Source organism: Micropterus dolomieu, linkage group LG11 (assembly GCF_021292245.1).
Source record: "Micropterus dolomieu isolate WLL.071019.BEF.003 ecotype Adirondacks linkage group LG11, ASM2129224v1, whole genome shotgun sequence".
NCBI lineage: Eukaryota > Metazoa > Chordata > Actinopteri > Centrarchiformes > Centrarchidae > Micropterus > Micropterus dolomieu.
The window spans coordinates 9,951,573-9,971,257 of NC_060160.1; the positions used below are offsets into that span (position 1 = coordinate 9,951,573).

Consider the following 19,685-nt stretch of genomic DNA (forward strand, 5'->3'; position numbering starts at 1 on the left):
TCACATTCTACTCTGAACAATACACACCACACACACTTTCTTTACTTGCTGCCATAACCAACACAACAACTTGCCAATTAAAAGTAGTAATTACTCAATTATTTCAAGAAGAGTGTAAGAAATGAGACTGACTTGAATTAGGATCGAACCATCGAGCTATATCATCAGCTTTTACCAGTTCCAGACCGCAGCTGGTGGGTGAAACTCAACTAACAACAAACACTGAATATCAGGTTGCAAGTGTTGGTGCCACTGACTGTGTGGTTGCTATTATTATAGAAAATATCAAAAGTGAATAGGCTTACATCCATTTTTATTCTGTTGTTTACTGAATTGTCTGTGTCAGTTCTATTAATTTATTAGCATGGAATAATCAGAAATTAGAAAAACTTGGAGCATAGATGGAGGAGGGGAAATTGTTGTGACACAGTTGCAAACATTGCACATCAAGGCATAAAGGAATAGAAATAATAATAGAAAGTTGGTAAGTAAAGAAGTACATAAATATAAGATATAAATAAAAAATATGAAGGAGAGTGTGGATATGTACAATATTTACATTATTAACAGTATGTAATGATGAACAGAAGTAGTGAATAAATAGTAGTAGCCCAGTAATAATAAGTACTGGTAGGATTGATGTGGAATGGATTACAAATCCTTAAAAGAAATCCTCAAAGCATATTGCACAATGAATATTAAAACAGAAAACACTGCACATTAAGTATTAAAACAGATAATACTGCACATAATGTGAAGTATTGCACTATAAGGTCCAGTGTAATAACTATGGGTATGTGTGTCTGACACAATAAAAGTAATACATTTGGAAAAGTAATTGTAATTTGTACAGTATTAATTTGTACAGTTTTAGGGTAACTTGGCCTAGGCTGGGCAATATGGCCAAAGATGTTATCATGATAAAAAAAAAATCATATAATTCCATATTGCTAATTCTCACAATAAATGTCAAATCATTAATTCTTTCAAGTTTAAAGGCTGATTTTTGATCCTGACTGAAAGCTGAAGAAACCAAATGGTTAATTGTGGTTTTAAACTAGTCTTTATGGTCAGAACATGGAAAACACTTGCCAAACAGTGGGCCAGCTAACAAAGTTGTTACAATTATGATATAATCTTTTTTTTCAACAAATATGCATGAGTAAAATTAAGTAAAATCTTTTTTCTCTCTCCGTTTTCCTCAACAATTTTTTTATTATTCTATTACTGCAGTGTTTACAATTAGTAATAGCCATTGAAGGCATGGTGAAAGGTACACTTACCATTTTTTCCTACCGCATCTCAGGTACGGTGGACCTTGAGTAAAGATATTTTTGTCAAACTACTTTTTCCAAGGCCAAGACCTTCACTTTTTTAGGACTAAAAACTCACATGTTGTCAAATGACTAAAAGATTACAAACTGCTCCTCCTACCCTGTGAATGACACTATGTTCTTCAATGCAGAATTAAGTCAGGTACAGTTGAGAACGTTTTTGTATTATATGTCTATGTGTATATTGTGCTATTCAGTTGAGGCAGTAGGCTACTTCCCGTGGACAGTGATCCTAGAAATGTAGTTGTTTCCCAGACTATTTTCTTATGCAATATCTGGTCTGCTTATAACCTCGCCTTTATACAGATAAATATGTTTAAGTCATAATTATAACACATATTACATAGGGTTCTACAGGTCAACATATTACTCTTATATAAGAGGGCCAGTAAGTAATTGAATGCTTGTCGTGAAAATCAACACATTATGCACGGTCATTATTTTGCCCTATTTTAGAACTGTCAGGCAGTCCTTACCTCCGGGTCGCCAACAGGCTCTGTCGATCAAGTTGTTATATTCACGTGCATTTTCGGGGAATATTAGGGGTTGAGTATTGATAAGTAGTGACAGAGACCCCTAACTGAGAAAGAGGCCAACCGGAAACGCTAAATTCAGGGAAAACTTATCCTAATAGCTTGACTTTCATATTTCAGCCTTCGGCGAACTACAGGAAAACTTGTTCCCCTCGAGGTCCCGCCCATTATACCATGCTTCGTTTTCCTTCTTTCTTATTGGTTATGAGAGCTCGCCCCCATTTGGTATTGGCTCAAAATTCTGTCTTTCATTTCCTGCCCGCTGTCACCAGAGAACACGCAGGGCAATGATGGCGGCTTTCAGTGTGGCTCGAAGCAGCTGCGGACTAATAAACGGTTTGAGGATATCTTACAGGAGTTTAGCGCCAGTAAAACATGGCGCAGTCGCTGCCGCAGTGCCGCAGACGAACCTGCTACGGGACTGCCGCTGGTATTCCGTCAGCCACCTCTCCGTAAAGGAGAGGATTGACAAGAAACGGAAGGCGGCGCTAGTCGGGGGAGGTCAGAAGAGAATAGATGCACAACACAAAAGGGTAAAGTCAGCTAAAATTGACTTACTTTCTTTTATGTTCACCTGCATTTACGCTAGCATGTGTGCGTTTAAATGACTTAAAGCTTCAAATACATGACAGCTAGAGTAACGTTAGTTGAGGTGTGCAATGCGTGGCGCATGGGCTCCAAGTCAACGGTTAACTTACTGCTGGAGTCTTTAACTTCTAACTCTCAGTGGCACTTTCAGGAATGTCCTATGTTGAACATCCACCTGGCTGATCCCCAGTGCCCTTGAGCAAAGAATTAATCCTCTAACAACTTCATGCAGAAGTTCCACTTGGCAGATTTTAACTCTGATAAAAATGATAAAATTGCAGTGTCCATAGCCCAATGTGAAGGACGAAAGTCAGACAACTTGACATGTGACCTATTTCACTATAATAATAACGTTCTTTCTGGTTATGACCAGTCCTGATTTGTTTGCACAAATTAATGTAATAGTTGGAGGGATGGTCAGATGTTGTGCTGTTTTGCTCAGTGAAATCCATAGATGTAACTTGGTCAGTAAACCTATAGAAGTAGGTGATATCAACAAAACCCTCTGTAGATCATGGGTTATTTAATACTATGATATTTAAATAAATGGTATATAGTACATTATTTTTGAAAAACAGCTGAGAAAATATTTAGGGGAAACACAGACTGGAATGTAAATTAAATACCTAACAAATCCAGGTACTAAACTCATATAAAATTAAGTATTGCCATACAGCAGCCCTTCTGAACAATAGACAGCATTGGCCACAATAGACTAATACACCCAGAGACATTAAAGGGATAGGTTCCACATTAAAAGGAGTATGGCAAAATCTCTAATGAGTGACAAATATGTATTGTGTCGTCGGAACAAGCAACTGTAGTGTAGTGTTCTTCAATTCAAGTAAATGTGTAGTAACTCAGTGTTATGTATTGCAGGGTAAGCTGACAGCCAGGGAGCGAGTGGAGCTCCTGCTGGACCCCGAGTCCTTTGTGGAGTCGGACATGTTCGTTGAGCATCGCTGCTCTGACTTCAACATGGAGCAGGATAGAAACAAGGTAACAGGGAGGGCGCACACAGGCCACAACTCCGCAACATCATGCTTTATACACTGGAAACGTTTCTTCTTCTGGGGTTTAAAATATTAATTGTCTTGATATTTTTCTCTCTCTGTCATAGTTCCCGGGTGACAGCGTTGTGACAGGCCGAGGCAGGATCAATGGCAGGCTGGTTTATGTATTCAGTCAGGTATAATGTGTAATTATACTGTAACAATACTACATTGTGGCAGTACACAGCAGCAGCTTGGTTTCACCTGTATAATATTTTTTTCATCTTGCCCTTTTCTGTTTTCTTTCAGGACTTCACAGTGTTTGGCGGCAGTCTGTCTGGAGCTCATGCACAGAAGATCTGTAAGGTAAAAAAACTGAGATACTGAGAGTCTTTTTCCCTCAGTAAAAAGTCCTTGTTGACAATGAGACTTAATGTCTGTGGGTGTGCTTGAATTTTGTTTATGCTTCTTCTTATTTGATCTCAGACTGTTCAAATACTCATTTGAATGTTCAACATATAAATATTCTGTGCTCAGATTATGGATCAGGCCATGACAGTTGGAGCCCCGGTCATTGGGTTGAACGACTCTGGAGGAGCTCGCATCCAGGAAGGAGTGGAGTCACTGGCTGGATATGCAGATATATTTCTGGTGTGGTTATTTTGTAAAGAGTCTTTGTACGACCCTGCTCATTCATTGAAATCTTAATTATACTCAATACATGTACATTATACTTAAAATAATACATACGTTCTGGGTTGAGTAGCAGACACTATAAGCACCACACACTTTTGTGTATTTAACATATTCCCAATGTTAACATTTTGAAATACATATGGGTGGAGGTTTAAGGTTGTTAGACTCTATAAGGTAAAGTAAGTAAGTAAAGTTAAGTAAAAACAAAACATTCTCCTTTTCAAGAGGAACGTGTTGGCTTCAGGAGTTGTCCCTCAGATATCCCTCATCATGGGTCCATGTGCAGGGGGAGCTGTGTACTCGCCCGCCCTGACAGATTTTACCTTCATGGTTAAGGTAAAGAGCTGCACAAAGACAGCTAAAATCCATTTTTTTATATTAACTAATCATCTTATAATCAACACTGTCTTTCATTTTTAGCCACAGCAGTGATGCAAAATCAAATGTTTCAGTGTTTGTAAAGTGTCAGCATTCTTTTAATTTTAGCTTTTCTGCAAATTAAGTAAGCATACCCGTTTCTAAGATTGTATTCTCACAGCTGTGCGCACGTGTGTGTGTGTGTATAGGACACATCATACCTGTTCATCACAGGACCTGATGTTGTGAAGTCTGTCACCAATGAAGACGTGACTCAGGAGGAGCTCGGTGGAGCCAAAACGCACACCACCGTGTCTGGTCAGTTAGTTTGTAAAAGCTACATCGCTCCTGATTTTCTTGTTTTGCTTTGTTGAGTTGAGTTTCCTTCCAAAATCAATCTCATGGTGCTTTTGTCATGTGAAATGTTAAGCTGTAGTAGCCACTGGCTCTGTTTACCAGCATCCTGCCTTTGGTTTACGTCCTATTGCCATATTTCTAACAGCTTTTGAGTGTATGAAAGCTGATCCAGGATTACTGGTCACATCAACATAAAAGTGAGCAATAACTCATCTGAGATTGTTTGAGTTAAAATATTGTCTTTAAGGTCTTAAACGTGTCTCATGTCTTCTACCCAGGAGTGGCTCACCATGCATTTGAGAATGACGTCGAAGCCTTGCTCCACCTGCGAGAATTCTTCAACTTCCTGCCGCTGAGCAATCAGGATCCCGCCCCCATCAGGGAGTGCCACGACCCTAGGTAACCAATCACCTTTACCTCCATTTTACAGAACAACCGATCACCTGTTCTTATCGGGACATGTTTTTAATCTAACTCATGCCTGACATCGCACTCCTTTTTTAGCGATCGTCTGGTACCTTCATTGGACACCATCGTCCCGTTTGAGACGACTAAAGCCTATGACATGTTGGACATCATTCAAACAGTATGTGCACTAACAAACACCTTTCCACTCTTATATGTGGAACCTCATCTCATTTCCACAACTAAAAGTTTCCTTTCTTCATGCATATGTTCAGATAGTGGATGAGAGGGACTTCTTTGAGATCATGCCCAGCTACGCCAAAAACATTGTGGTTGGATTTGCTCGCATGAACGGACGCACTGTAGGCATCGTGGGTAACCAGCCCAAAGTGGCTTCTGGTGAGTAAAATAATTGAAGGGCCAAAAGTAAGAGCAGCAATGAAAAGGGATGTTGTGTGAATTAGATAATTGTCCCTTTTTAAAAATTATATACGCAAACAAAGCAAGTCCCAAAAAGGGAGAAAATAAGTTGGGAACAAAGGCATTGTCAGTTGATTTATAATTTACACTTGGTGTGTTTTAATCATGCTGTTCTCGTTTATCAGGTTGTTTGGACATCAACTCCTCAGTGAAGGGAGCCCGCTTTGTACGCTTCTGTGATGCTTTCAATATTCCCATCATCACCTTTGTGGATGTGCCGGGCTTCCTGCCAGGTATTCTTTGGAAATCTAGAATAAATAAATACTGGAAATACTCTATATTTTACATCTTCATCAGGTTAGGGTACTGACCTATGATGCCATGAATAATACATTTAGCAGAATGTTTTTGTCTACCGGTTGACTCTTGGTCGCAGATTGGCTTGCACAAAAAGTAGGAAATTTGTCTGCCAGCTATTAAATACATACTACAGTAACACATTTTGATATGGTAGTAAGCCAGGTATCTTAACTAGGATACTCATAATTATTGCCTGACCTTGCTATATTGTGATCTATACACATGAGCCAAAAACTGGGCTACTTCATATGTACAACTTTTGTGATGGCCGTCAACAGGTACTGCTCAGGAGTATGGAGGCATTATCAGACACGGAGCCAAACTGCTTTTTGCCTTCGCAGAGGCCACTGTCCCGAAGATAACCATTATCACCAGAAAGGTGTGTGTGTGTGTGTGTGTGTGTGTGTGTGTGTGTGTACAAAATGAGAAAAGAAAATCTCAAAGTGAAAGAATGAGAGTCAGAATAAATGTTGTACACTATGTACATAAGACATATGACTCAACGTGTCTGTGTATCCAAGGCTTACGGAGGAGCCTATGACGTAATGAGCTCCAAACACTTGAGAGGAGATGTGAACTACGCCTGGCCCTCAGCTGAGGTTGCCGTCATGGGTGCCAAGGTACAATCACACTCATTTTTGTGTCTCCTGCTTTCCTTTACTTTTGATTTGACAGTAGGTATATTCTGTTTTCTTTCTTTCTCAGGGTGCTGTTCAGATTATCTTCAGAGGAAAGGAGAACCAGGCTGAGGCCGAGGCTGAATACGTGGAGAAATTCGCCAACCCCTTCCCCGCTGCTGTCAGAGGTACTTTCTCACGTTATAGCTCTCCAAAATATCGTCCACCCTCATCCTTACAGATGCTTAAATTGCATGCACCAGTATATAATACATTATACACTTCTCTTTCTGACTGGCCAAATGTTCGGTTTAGGTTTTGTGGATGACATCATAGAGCCGTCGAGCACTCGCAAGAAGATCTGCAGAGATCTAGAGGTGTTGGCCAGCAAGAAGCAGATCAACCCCTGGAAGAAACACGCCAACATTCCTCTGTGAAGCAGCACACCCAAACTGTTACTACATTAACACTATTTAAAGGCACTGTGGGATTTTCTTCATATTGTCTTTGCATTCAAACTGCAGTGGTACCATGTGATGACGACTTGCCTGCCAAGCACACTTCTGTTGTCATATTTAACTGTCATTCACCACTCCGCTGAAAGAAGTAAAGAACGCCCTGATTTTGTAAGTGCTTAATAGCAGTCCCAAATTTATATTTAATATATAAACTATTTTAAAACATCAGCCTCCAGCTGTGACTGGATTTGGGGGAACTATTGGTGCTCTGTAAACAAAATCAGCATGTGTATCTTTACATTTTTATCACTAATATGCAAGCTATTAATAGGAAAATTCTATAACATTCTACAGTACCTGAATGGAATAATACATTGGTCACACATTTTAAGGTAATCGTCATGGCAGTGGGGACCATATTGGTCACTGTTGTTGGTCTGATGTGATGTTTTGAAAACAGAATTGTATTTGAAAGGGCAGACTGAATGCAATTTAAGAAAACACAAGCAATTGTCAACAAGATAGTTGTAGTGGAAAATGCAAACATGCTGTCTGTTGTCATGTAATGTTTCCATAGTTGTCAACGTACTGTATTTAGTTCTTTAGGTTTCTGGTGTGTACAGCAGTAGTTTGCGCTTTCATACGCACTCCGTGTTTCATGTCCTACATTTAGTCATCCTTACAATCTGGAACTGTGCCTTTTCTCTGAGGCAGGCTCTGCCCTGCCATTTGTAAAATAAATCATTGGACTTAATACAGTTACCAAGTGTGTTTTCTTTACTTTTACCAATGCAATAGTTTCTGTAGTCAATATGATGTCGCTATAATCCCTTGTTGTAAGGATAAAATCAGGTGGTTTAAAATAAGTGGCAGCTTTGTCCGCTGAGTGATTTGAAGGTACCAACTAAAATGTCAGTGAAACTCTTAAATATTCAGATAAATTTCAAGCAATTAAATTTCCAATGTCAAAAAGGAACTGTCAAGCTCTACACAGTTATAATCTACTATGAAAATGCTGTCAAAGTTTTTGATGAAAAACTGCAGCTGTCAACTATTTTGAAACTGAAACAAAGGCACACAAACACTGGGCCATAAATTGATTACAGATTTTATTTTATTAAAAAGAATTTAGGTTCACAGAAAAAAAACAGGGATTTAGAGTATTTTAGGGCAACTGATGTCAACTGCACTGCAGAAAAGATCCAATTGTCTCTGATATTTACAGGACTGCCAAGCCAGCCAAGAGAAAGGTAAATGATTGATAAACAAACGGTGGGTGAACGACGATATGGCTGGAAACATTCAAAACACATTCAAACTAATCTGTCAGACAGAGATCCATCACTGCACTGGATATGAACAATGGTAACAACAAATCGTCAGCTTCTTGGATCAGTTAACACTGTAGGCAGGTGAAAAACTTAACTTGATTTGACCTGTAAAATGAACAAACCTAAGAGATAATCTGCTGTAATACTGAACTGTGAAACGATTACAATCAGACCATACAGCGCTTAAAATCTGGTACCCCACAGCAACAATCTGAACTTGGTAACCGTTGGATATGAGTTTCAGGTGTAGGGGGAAGGGGCTGGAATATACTGTAAGTATGTAGGCCACAATTTGGCAACAAACAAGATACATATTCAAGAAAAAGCTGTACAAACATCCGACAAAAACAGAAACACACTTGATTTAAAACTTTAGTACTAAAGCTACAGAATTCAAAATATGTTTATTGTCTTTTTTTAAAACTTTAACTTCAAAAAGCAGTTATTCAAGGGTGTGTGTGTGTGTGTGTGTGTGTGTGCGTGCGTGTGTGCATGTGTGTGAACAGAACATGTCCAAGATCTGAGATGGGAGGGCTTCTGTCAGGGGTCAGTTTGGGGTGGGGGGTAAGGAGGTGGGCTTCACCGTCAAATGACAACACTCGTTTTGCTTTGACACACAATAACATCACTTCTTCCAGGTCGGTCTACAGCCGTTGACCTCTGTGTGCCTGTGCAACTACTCAACCATCATCATCATCATCACCACCACCACAACTTTACACACATCACACACCAGCACCACCACATACAAGGACTCAGATGGCGCACAGAGAGAGGAGAGGCGGTGGGTGTTAATAAGAGCAAATATATAGTACATTTAGTATTGAGATCCCTTCTATGTTGGATTTAACCAGACGGATCGAAGTGCGACACCAAAAGAAGGGGGCAAGGGTCTGTACAGTGTTACACTGCTCTGTGCTGCTGATGGGGAGCGGAACCAAACAACTGTACATCTGTGTAACAGGGAACCGTAAAAACTGTGAGTACTCCTCAGGCCGGCAGCCAGAGCGCCGTCAGAGATACCGCTAACAAGAACTTAACCAACAGGCTGGAGAGGAGGAGGAGGAAGATTTGGAGCAAGATGAAGCTCTTGAATAATCCGAACTAGATACTGGAGAATATTCTGGATCCTCCGGTCCGCCTAAAAGAACAGAGCAGACCCTCGCTTCACACTTCCAGGTGAGATCCAGCCGACGCGGGATTCATCAGTAGATCCACTTGACAAACATCCTTCCATCATGTCTTACAGAAAGAGAAAAGTACTTCGACAATGTTTTTTTCTTCTTCTTAAGAGTTTGATTGGCAGGTTATGTGGGTTCGATGTCCCAACCCCCCACCCCCCACCCCTTGTGTTTACTCCTGACGTGGATCCTGATCTCAGGGTCTTTGCCTCTTCTCAGATCAGAACATGGGCATGCTGAATCCCTGGAACAATGGAGAGGAGAGAGACTGTCAGACAATCTTGAACAGAAAATAACTCCAACCTTGCAGTAAGTAATACGCATCACTGTCCCTATCTTTTTTTTATATTGGCACTGGAAGTCTAAAAGCTCAAATTCTATGCATAATGGCTTTAAAGCAGGGGTCGGCAAATAAGTCTGGCATCGGGCCATCGTCAGATTGACTATTTATATTCCTACATTTACTGTGTGATTAGCACAGTTGGTAGTGCACAGGACTCCGGTTCAGAGGGTTGTGTGTTCAATCCTTGATGCTAGAATTTATTTTCTTCCCTTTTCAACAAATTGATTGTGAAGCGATCGTATTACATATCACAATTAAGCATGTGCAGGAGTGTGTACATCCCTGCGATTGGTCCACATCAACTAATGGGCGTCCTCAGTATCTCCAGGCAGAGGAAATTCCTGCATTTCTCATTCAGGGGAATCCGAGCTCACATTTTCTGACGGCTCTTTCAGAGGTGTGTCAAGCAAGCCAGAGACTCTTTTGAATTTCCTGCAGAACTTTTAAAATAAAAGCTCCCAATTAAAAACGACATAAAGTACTGCTGCAAAAATGTTCTCACACTTTTATTTTGTAAGCACAATCACTTAAGAGGAAGCGATTATGTGAGTGACTTTTGCTGTCATGACTGAGATCCGTTTCAGCACCAGCCGCTATAATTATTTTTTGCCGCTATCAAAGTAATCTGCCCACGGGCCAGATATTATTGCTGCGGGCCAACTTTGGCCCACGGGCTGTCTATTGCTGACCACTGCTTTAAAGTATGAAAAGTCCAGTTTCAATCAATCAAATCACTCAGTTCTGTATGTGATTTAAGATGACTAATTTACACATAGGGCAGCAACACATGATCAACAAATCTAAAGATTATTTTCTTGGTATCGTGGTCAGAAAAGAGCTCAAGATATTCAGTTTACTATCATGGACAGTAAAGTAAAAACAGCGGACGCTCATATTTTAGAGGCTGGAAGCAGTGAATGTTTACATTCTTGCTTTAAATGACTTAAATAATTTATTATCAATATGGATACATATTGTGTCAATATGTACTTACCGACTCGTCCTCAATCATCGCTGCAGAGTCAAAGAAGTCTGGTCTTAATTCTGCTCTTTCACGTCTGTTCCTCGATGGCGGCTAGAAAGGACAAAAGCCAAAATTGATTTGATGAAGTAAAATAATTAATGGAGACAGGGCTCTTGATGCATCTTTATTTCTTTAATGGAATTTCACATTCAAAATGCGGTGAGAGAAAGCATCGTCACTGACCAGGTCGATCACCATCGTGTCTTCAAACTCCTCGTTCATATCCTCCAGCTGGCCCCGCGATGACATCATCACATCCTCGAAGATTGGCTCTGCGTCATCCTCCATCAACCCGCGGCTAATGGAAAATTAAAAAAGAAGCAAGTAGAAGGAACACAATTAGTAAAGCAGCAGCAGCACAACCAACTGATTACCTTTTTTCTTATTCTCTTTATTCATTAAAAACGTTTGTTGCAGCTCTCTAATTTAACAGCGGACTGACACGACCCATAGCGAAGTTGCGAAGCCCGGGCTTCATCTGTTTGTGCTGCTGTTTTAAAAGCTTAACACACTTACACAGTCTGCCGGACGCCCTGATTGCTGCGTGACTTGATGTAGTTCATGCCCGTCCGGTCCTTCCTGTTTACCTCGTCCATCTTCTGCTGGCCGAGCCACGACATCTGCATCTGAGGACTGAAGACAAACAGAGGGTCAACATACTCCAGTTTGATATCACTTCTTAGTACTTGCTATTACATAAAGGCTCAGTTACTTGTAATTCACCGGTTTACATAACTCAGTTCAATATGTATTTGGAAGTAAATAGAAGATTCTGACTGACACTAATCTTGTCTGTCTTAAAAGGTAATTCATGAATTGGTTTTAACTTCACAAACCATTTCATGTTGGTGTGTATGAATGTATATGTTTTCATTCTGAGTATACACTCACTTGTGTACGTAGTCGTTCTCTGATCCAGGTTCTGAGTCCGGGTCAGGCATGTGTTCTGCCGGTCTGTTCTCTCTGAGGACTGTTGAGGTGAGCTGGGGTGTCTGCAGCGCACCCGGTGTCTGAAGAGTGTCATTACGCATCATCCACGAGCCCTCCACACTAGTCTCTTCTGAAAACGAACGCACAGAGAAAAGTTGATAGTATCAGAAACACAATTTCACGTAACGGATACAGTGCAGATAAGCCTACCCAAATAGAGAGTAACCCTCATCTGTGTTTGTGCACCTGTCTCACCCTCAATGCGTTTCTTGTGTAGAGGCGGTCGTCCCTTCTTGCTGCGGACTGAGCCAGTCTTGCTGCTGGAGCCCGACGTGACAGACATGTGGTCCTCGTCTCCTCCGGTCAGCAGGCTGTTCCTGTAGGAAATCAGCGGCAGCCACACATCCTCCCGACGCTCCGACATCGACTCTGACATAAACTTCTCCAGGTACGAGTGGCTGAGAATGCACGCAGCATATTAGCATGATTCATTTATTGTGAAATGACATTACGAAGGTTTTAAGTGTAAGATTAAGTTTTTGTCTTAGAGTGGGGAAAAAAGATGGAAGGGAGTACTTACACTGTCTTTTTGTCTTGGCGGATTAGTTTGGAGGAAAATTCACTCAGAACCTCAAGGAAGGCCAGGTTGATAGGAGGAAACTCTGGTCCTCGAGGATTCTGGTACTTAAATGCAAACTCTATTCCATCCCTGACATGAGTGCACAAGACAGAGACAGAAAGGGAGGAAATAAATTGCTAGCAGAAAATATTTCCATACATTGAAGACATACTCTTGTCATAGTGTGAATTTATTAGATGTTGAATTGACTTTTCCCAGCAAATCTTAAAATATAAATATGTCACCAGATGTCAGTGTACTTTTCTTCAGCTTGTAAGCAATTTAGGCTATGTCACCCATCCTGTAGTATCCTGTGTATGTTATGGTAGCCCGAGTTTGAGTGGAAGCTGTAGTACTGAGCAGATACGCACTCAATCAACTTTTCAGTTTTAAAACATCTGTAATAGATTTATTTCCTATTTTGCTCTCAGTCTGTGCTTTTACTTTTTTCAGTCAGGCTTACTCCAGCATTTTAGGTACCTGAGCTACATTTCAGAATATATTAGGTTAGACAGACACCTTGAAAAAGGTTTATTTGTGTTAAGTGTTAATAATAATGGCAGAAAATCAACCGTTAAAAATCCTCTACATGACTGACTGAATCAAAATCCTACACATAATATTCACCTTTTTATTACAGATTCAAATCCACATCACTAAAATGTAGCACAGTCATCTGCAAACTTTCTAATTCTGTTGTGGGAAACACCCTCACCGTCTTTTTATCTCACTTTAATCTTAGCTAAGTGTTCTTAACTCCCTAAATATCCGATTACAGGTGTAAGCCCAGTCTAGTGCCCGCTAGAGAAAAGAGCCCTCGTGGTCTTACTTGTGCAGAGTGGCAACAGCCTCTCTGGTTTTGATCTGATCCAGGCCGAAGGTGAGCGCGAAGCGGCGGGCCAGCTCCTTGATGCCGCTGACATGAGACGACGTTCGGTCCAAATTGGGTCCCTGATCCTGCAGAAGCTCGTTGAACAGCTGCAACACACACACATTGACTAAGTGTTTGTGGCTATGCACATGAGAGCACTTAAAGAATGCACCATTTCAAACCAGACAGCTGTGTATGGAGCCTGTAATTTTGTCTTTATCAGAGTCTCACCTGCTGCAGACTGAGGATGAGTGTCTTGGCACAGAGAATCTTGTCTGTCTGTCTGGTTTTACTCAGAGTCTCCTTGATGATGTCGCCATAATCATTATAATACTGAGGCAGAAAAACAAAACAGTTAAAAACATGCAAGATGACAAACTGGAGTACATTCAATCTCACGTCATCTACAGATTTTCACAATTGCAATCTAAACCAGAACTTATGTGACCAACATTTGACATCCAAATTAGGTTACTTTTTTTGTGTTTAAAAGAAAAAAATATTCTTCTTAAGCTCCTTGTTTTTCCATAATGCATTTAATTTATAGTTATTTGCTCTTCTATTTTGTCATTTTGGATTTATTCATTTTTAACTAAAATGATTACTAAGATAAATCTGCTACATCCTAGAGCAGTCTCATTTTTACATTTAACAACTACAAACTTAAAAATAGTGCATCATTAAATTATAATTAGAAATCAAAGACATTGCTAAGACAAACTGCTACAATCTACACTGCATTTTTGCAATAAGGCCCAATCAGGCAGGCGATCAACTCAAATCTTTTAAATCACCTTTAGATACAGTTTTAATGGTTTCTGAATGTTTCATATTGCCTTATTATTTTATGCTGATTATGTCAATATTGCTGTCAAGTACAGATAAACAGCCACCTTCATGTAGTGTTTGAAGATGTCGGCAGCAGCGGGCATGTCTACAATGTCGTAGATGATGAGTTTGCAGAAAGCTGCAAGCAGATTTCTCCTTTTGTGGAGAGCCTCGATCTTGTTGGCTTCGTCCTCCTCATCTCCCTCTAGAGGCAGATGGACAGATAAATGAACAGGAGGACAAAAGAAGATGAGGAAAATGGCAAATTCAACAAAACAAAATAATTTTGTTGATTTTTCAAACTATCTTCAAGCTTATCTAATTCAGTAAGAGCTGTAATTCAATGAGAACTGTCTCTCTCACCCATGCTCTGACTCTCATCGTCCTGGTCGATGAAGACGTGGTCCAGGACAAAGTTGAGCAGCTCGTTCTGCAGAGTGCTGTCCGGGTTGAAGACCAGTGGCTGGAGGCCCTCCCTGCCGCCAGAAGTCAGCTGGTGACTGAAGATCATCAGCAGGTCACAGAGAAGCATGAACGCCTGAACAAGAGGCAAAAATGAGGAATTATGATATAACATAAAAAGACAAAACTAAAGACTGATTTCTTTCTTGTGTTAGAAAACATGCTTGTTTTGTCAAAATATTTTTTTTTGTGGGTCAACAAAAAAGTTTCTTTCTATTCCCTCTAGTAGATCAGAATAAACTCATCTTTACGTCTAATGAAAATTAAATTTGATCAATCATGCTCTACTAACATCTCAAACACTGTGACAGTTGTGACTGTACACAGTTTCTAGTTTTTAACTGGTTATCCATACACATTCTGACAATAATAAATAAAAATGACATCCTTTATATTTTTTTGTGAAAGTGGAGGTGTGAGCAGGTCAGGTGTGTATTGTCACCTGTTCTTTGACTGGTGTGTTGACGTTGGACAGGCACTGCTGGCACACAGCCAGGAAAGACTTCACCACTCTCCTGAGAGCCAAAAGGTCATCCTGCGCGCACACACACACACACACACACACACACACCCCCCAGAAACCACAAACATTAGCCACATTTTAACAGAAAATCGATATTAAACAGCATTATCAGTCAGTCTAAATGTCTTGCCCTAGCTAACTGCACCAGAGAAGTCATCAAACTTTAATGATTTCAATTAATTATCTACTAACTTCATTGAGGCAGAAGAATCAATACACTTCGTGTTAACGCTGGTCGAGTCTGTCAAAGGGCTTCAGAGAGCACAGTGGGACATTGTAGACTTATAAACTAATGATCAATTTTTCTTTTTTTATTCTTGAGACATGTTCAGGAATTGTTATTCTGAATAATTTAAATATTAATGGTCAGTGGTGATGCTGTTATAATGCATCAGCAACCAATAAATCCCTAAAAATGCTTCTAAATGACATGTTTCTGATTTCAAAAGAAAAGGTGTTAAAACTATTACCTACTACTACTCAGTGCATGTTACATACTAATATACTAATTTTGGCTGCTTGGATCTGATAGATAATTAATTGGCAACAACTGACAATTCATCATTTAAGTAATTTTTTAAGCGAAAATGCCAAAAATTTAGATGTCTTAAATATGAATAAATGAATATTAAACAAATTAATATTTGTTCATTTTCTTAGGCGTTCTTCTTACAAATAAACTTGCCTTTGACTAATAGACCAAACACTTCATCAGTTAATTAAGAAAACTATCAGTAGTTGCATCATTAGTTAATAGTGAATAATTAAAAAAGACAATAATAATAATAATAATAATAATAATAATGGACGCACATGCAGAATATTTAGGCTACTGTAGGTCAGAGTGCAGAAATACTGAACTTGAGTTAAAAAAGACCATCTTTCAACTTGAAATGTTGCGCTGTAGGAGAGGCAAAATATTCCCCAGCAGTGAATTAGGGGTTAAACTGTCTTGGAGGTTTGGCCTTCAGTCTTCCACAAAATAACAGCCTGATCTTCTGCCGCTGTGCAGTGTTTAAGTGTTAAATCAAATAGATTGGGGGTAAGCCCCTGATTCGGTAGTAAGCATCATGTCCGATCGTGAGATTAATTTTCACACCTAAGCTGCCCTTCTCAGCAGAAATACAGATAAGCTCCTGTCCCTCTGGGTCACCGATGCTCAGACACAGCAGTCTTAAGCCCCTGACTGAGGATAAATGCTGTGTTCAAATCTCTGTCAGTGAGGTGAGTCGAGCACCTTGCTGGGTGCCCCCTCTGTGATCTTGACCAGCTGCCAGAGGATGGAGTAGTGGGAACACTGCAGGGCCTGGACAGCTATCTGCTCCGGCATGGAGCCCTGCTCGATGCCCGCCTTCAGCAGCCGGTAGCAATTCCCAAATAAGTCCCACCGCGTCAAGTCGTGGGCACTAAGGCAGGAAACAAGAGGGAAAACACATTACATTTCACTGATTAATCAAGTTTATTTAGTGGAAGTTTTTATCCAGTGCTTTCAGTCAGTTTTACAATTTACAAGTTTTGATGTGGTATGGATGTTTTGGAGTGTTAGCCTTTGCCATCACCTTGGACTATTCACTATTTTCTGATATTTTGTGATAAATACTAAATGATTACTTGAGAAAACAATCAGAACATTAATCAATAATGAAAATAATATTTTAGTGAAGCTAAACGGATGGTAAGTAAAAAGTAAGGAGAGAGTCTTACTTGTGGAAGGCTGTGAGTCTCTTGAGAGTCGATAAAACATTGTAGATATCGTCATCATCGGCCTCCTCAGCCTGTAGTGTAACAAACACCTTTTAGCACACAAAGGCTAGACTAATATTTCTGCCTTTAACCTAAACACATGGAATAAACACTAACCCTAGACATGTAAGTATTATGATTCTCTTTAATTTGTATTTTTGCGCCTACATTTGGGCCTGGCACAACAAATTTGAAATTGATATATATCTTCATAGATTTATAAATCAAATCAAATAAAGATTTTGGGGCATCATTTCATAGTGACAGTGGAGATACAGACGGGAAAAATTGGGAGTGGGGAGTGATATGGCTTGTTATATTCATGTGTCTTAACCACCAGTACATCAGGACACCTCACAACTGCATATTTCTAATCACCCACACATGTTCATGTGTAGCTTGGGACTAAATTAAAAAGCTATGGACCCCTTAATGACATTATGAATAATAAATACATCCACATGACTATTTTCACCCATCCCTTTCCAACAAACACCTGCTGCTCTTCCCGTCATACCTCCTGCAGAAGCTCTTCCACAGAGTGTGTGAAGCGATCCGTCATCTCGTCGATGAGCTGTGAGCGGGCGATGTCCACACGGTTCATGATGGTGTACTCCTCAGAGCAGAGGATGCTGTAGGTCTTGCTGCAGGCCTCGAGCACATCCATCTCGATGTGCTTCTCCACCACCAACCGGATCTGCTTTAGCAAGGCGTCCAGGTGCTTCTCCATGCGCCCAGCGCTGTACACGTCCAGGTCAAAGAACTGAGGGATCTGCAGCAGGTTGGCTACCTTCTCAGAGTCTGCCTGGTACTGTGGATGAGGAGATGGAGAGGCGGGAATTATATAGATGTCTTATAGCATACATAAAAAAGTCAGAGGCAGTAAAGAGAAAGAGAGACCCTTCAATCAACACCTGATCCTTCTTTCTGTTTCCCAGTCAGTGAAATGGCTGATTACATTTTAAGTATTTAGCCAGCACATTTGTCCAGTGTGGCATTCATTCAGTAACACTTCTCATGAATAAGTAGAAGAAGTAACACCTTGATAGATAATTTCGACAAACAGATCAGACACCCAGCCCACTCATTAATCAGTGTCAACGGCCTCTCTTTTGCTGGTCCTATGCAGGCTGGCTTTCAGGAAGATCTTACCTTGGACAAAAGCATGGGCAGAGCCATGATGAAGTGCTCTGTCAGTTTGTTCTTATCGTCTATCTGAGTCTTCCTCTCCTTTGCTGTCAGCACCTGGATGAGCACACAAAAAAGCTCAAGGTCAAATGTAGTAGGTGTAAAAATAGGCAGAAAAAGGGCCATAAAGTGTTATTCATGGACATTCTCCATGTGCTACCTCACACAATAGTTTGTGCTGAGGTCCCTCTACATTGCACCCAGATGTAAAGTAAGTTACCAGTGACAATTTTGGCCCAGTAACGGGCAATTACAATAAATAAGAAAATGTTAAATACAGTTGTCATTTAAAATTATCCGTTTTTATTTTGACAAACATAGCAAGATTGGTTCATTTTTTTCACATTTAACAGTGCTTGGATTAATCCTATAGTAGCATTTAACTCATCCGTTCCTCTCATCTTCAAAACCAAGACAAACTAATCTATAATGACACTCGTCTACTTGATCTCCTGATCTCCTGTCAAAGTACACAGTCTGGGAACATAGTCACATAAATCTCTCTTTTAAATTGGCAGAATATGACTACCACGTCTAAATTTAGACAGATTCTTTTCTGTACAAAGAGAGGGGAAGGCAGGCAAGAACAGCCGTGGCCTGGATTTGAACCCAGGGTGTCGCAATTGGCACAGCAGTGTATGCCTTTTAAAAACACAGTGATGAGCACTGTAGACCTCCTGTTAACCAATTTTGCCGCCTTGAGCAGACATTTAGCTAACTTACAACACATGAATAGAGAACTGTAAGTATTGCTCAAGGCCTCTGTTGGCAGGTCACCTCATGAGTCTCACCTTTCTACTCTATTGGTGCACAATTCAAAGTGAATGCTGACAGAGTGCTAACGGTGTACAGAGTGTATACTTGACCAACCCGTTTGCCAGTGCCTCTGCCAACAGGTGGATGTGCCTCTGCTGCCTGTCGGATGGTGCACACTGTCAGCTCTATCAGTGCACTCTCCTGTCTGTCTGACAACACTGCAGAGGAAGACGGAGGGAGTCAAAGCAAAGGAGAGAGTGAAAGAGATATATACAAAGAGAAGAGAAGGAAGCAATTGGGAAAGAGAAACAGAGAAAGGGATTTAAACAGGGACCAAGAAAGAGTTTCAAGGAACAAGATTTCATGGCATCATCTCTTCTAGATGTTTTTTGGCTGTGAAGTTGTGCTTGATGTGAAGTAGTCTAAGCCACATGCTTAAAGAGAGAACAAGAACAGTGTGTGTGTCTTACACTCCTCTCCCTGCACAGGCTCCTCCAGCAGAAGTTCGGTCATACACTCCCAGTCTTTCAGCAGCTCCTGAGAGCTTTCCCACAATGAGTCCACCAGGTAGGCTGCATGCTCATGGAGCTACACAAAGAAAGTACATGATCAGGTATTGCAGGCATTGTGTGTCTCCAACAATGTAAATTTGCCAGTTTAAGGGTTTTACCCACAAGGATACGGTAACAATATATTATTTAAACGTTTAAAATATAATCTACCTTTGTGCATAGGTGGTATGTATAATTTGTCATTGTTTGTGCATTAT

At 40.4% G+C, this 19,685-nt stretch overlaps 2 protein-coding genes across 3 annotated transcripts in view; one reads left to right on the forward strand and one right to left on the reverse strand.

Moving 5' to 3' along the window:
- Positions 1 to 19: 19 nt before the first annotated feature.
- pccb (propionyl-CoA carboxylase subunit beta) lies at positions 20 to 7,871 on the forward strand. Of its 2 annotated transcripts, XM_046062596.1 has the most exons (16): positions 20 to 194; positions 2,140 to 2,400; positions 3,335 to 3,454; positions 3,576 to 3,644; positions 3,757 to 3,813; positions 3,985 to 4,098; positions 4,369 to 4,479; positions 4,710 to 4,818; positions 5,136 to 5,256; positions 5,362 to 5,443; positions 5,538 to 5,661; positions 5,868 to 5,975; positions 6,321 to 6,421; positions 6,564 to 6,662; positions 6,748 to 6,847; positions 6,975 to 7,871. In XM_046062596.1, the coding sequence occupies exons 2-16, from the start codon at positions 2,155 to 2,157 to the stop codon at positions 7,094 to 7,096; spliced, it is 1,683 nt and encodes a 560-aa protein (XP_045918552.1). In that variant the 5' UTR covers positions 20 to 194; positions 2,140 to 2,154; the 3' UTR covers positions 7,097 to 7,871. The 2 variants fall into 2 exon arrangements, with proteins under 2 accessions (XP_045918552.1, XP_045918553.1); XM_046062597.1 differs by lacking the exon at positions 2,140 to 2,400 and having other exon boundaries at positions 21 to 194.
- Positions 7,872 to 8,209: 338 nt separating this feature from the next.
- Positions 8,210 to 19,685, reverse strand: part of stag1a (stromal antigen 1a) — a 56,663-nt gene continuing 45,187 nt past the window's right edge. Inside the window, exons 15-32 of the mRNA XM_046062799.1 lie at positions 19,387 to 19,504; positions 19,031 to 19,134; positions 18,125 to 18,217; positions 17,490 to 17,783; positions 16,934 to 17,004; positions 16,467 to 16,635; positions 15,149 to 15,241; positions 14,608 to 14,782; positions 14,310 to 14,449; positions 13,648 to 13,749; positions 13,375 to 13,523; positions 12,507 to 12,635; positions 12,182 to 12,384; positions 11,888 to 12,056; positions 11,513 to 11,629; positions 11,180 to 11,294; positions 10,967 to 11,047; positions 8,210 to 9,873 (exon numbers count right to left, since the gene is read on the reverse strand). Of these exons, the coding sequence (XP_045918755.1) occupies positions 9,850 to 9,873; positions 10,967 to 11,047; positions 11,180 to 11,294; positions 11,513 to 11,629; positions 11,888 to 12,056; positions 12,182 to 12,384; positions 12,507 to 12,635; positions 13,375 to 13,523; positions 13,648 to 13,749; positions 14,310 to 14,449; positions 14,608 to 14,782; positions 15,149 to 15,241; positions 16,467 to 16,635; positions 16,934 to 17,004; positions 17,490 to 17,783; positions 18,125 to 18,217; positions 19,031 to 19,134; positions 19,387 to 19,504 (2,346 nt within the window). The 3' untranslated portion in view covers positions 8,210 to 9,849. The remainder of the gene's footprint in view (positions 9,874 to 10,966; positions 11,048 to 11,179; positions 11,295 to 11,512; positions 11,630 to 11,887; positions 12,057 to 12,181; positions 12,385 to 12,506; positions 12,636 to 13,374; positions 13,524 to 13,647; positions 13,750 to 14,309; positions 14,450 to 14,607; positions 14,783 to 15,148; positions 15,242 to 16,466; positions 16,636 to 16,933; positions 17,005 to 17,489; positions 17,784 to 18,124; positions 18,218 to 19,030; positions 19,135 to 19,386; positions 19,505 to 19,685) is intronic.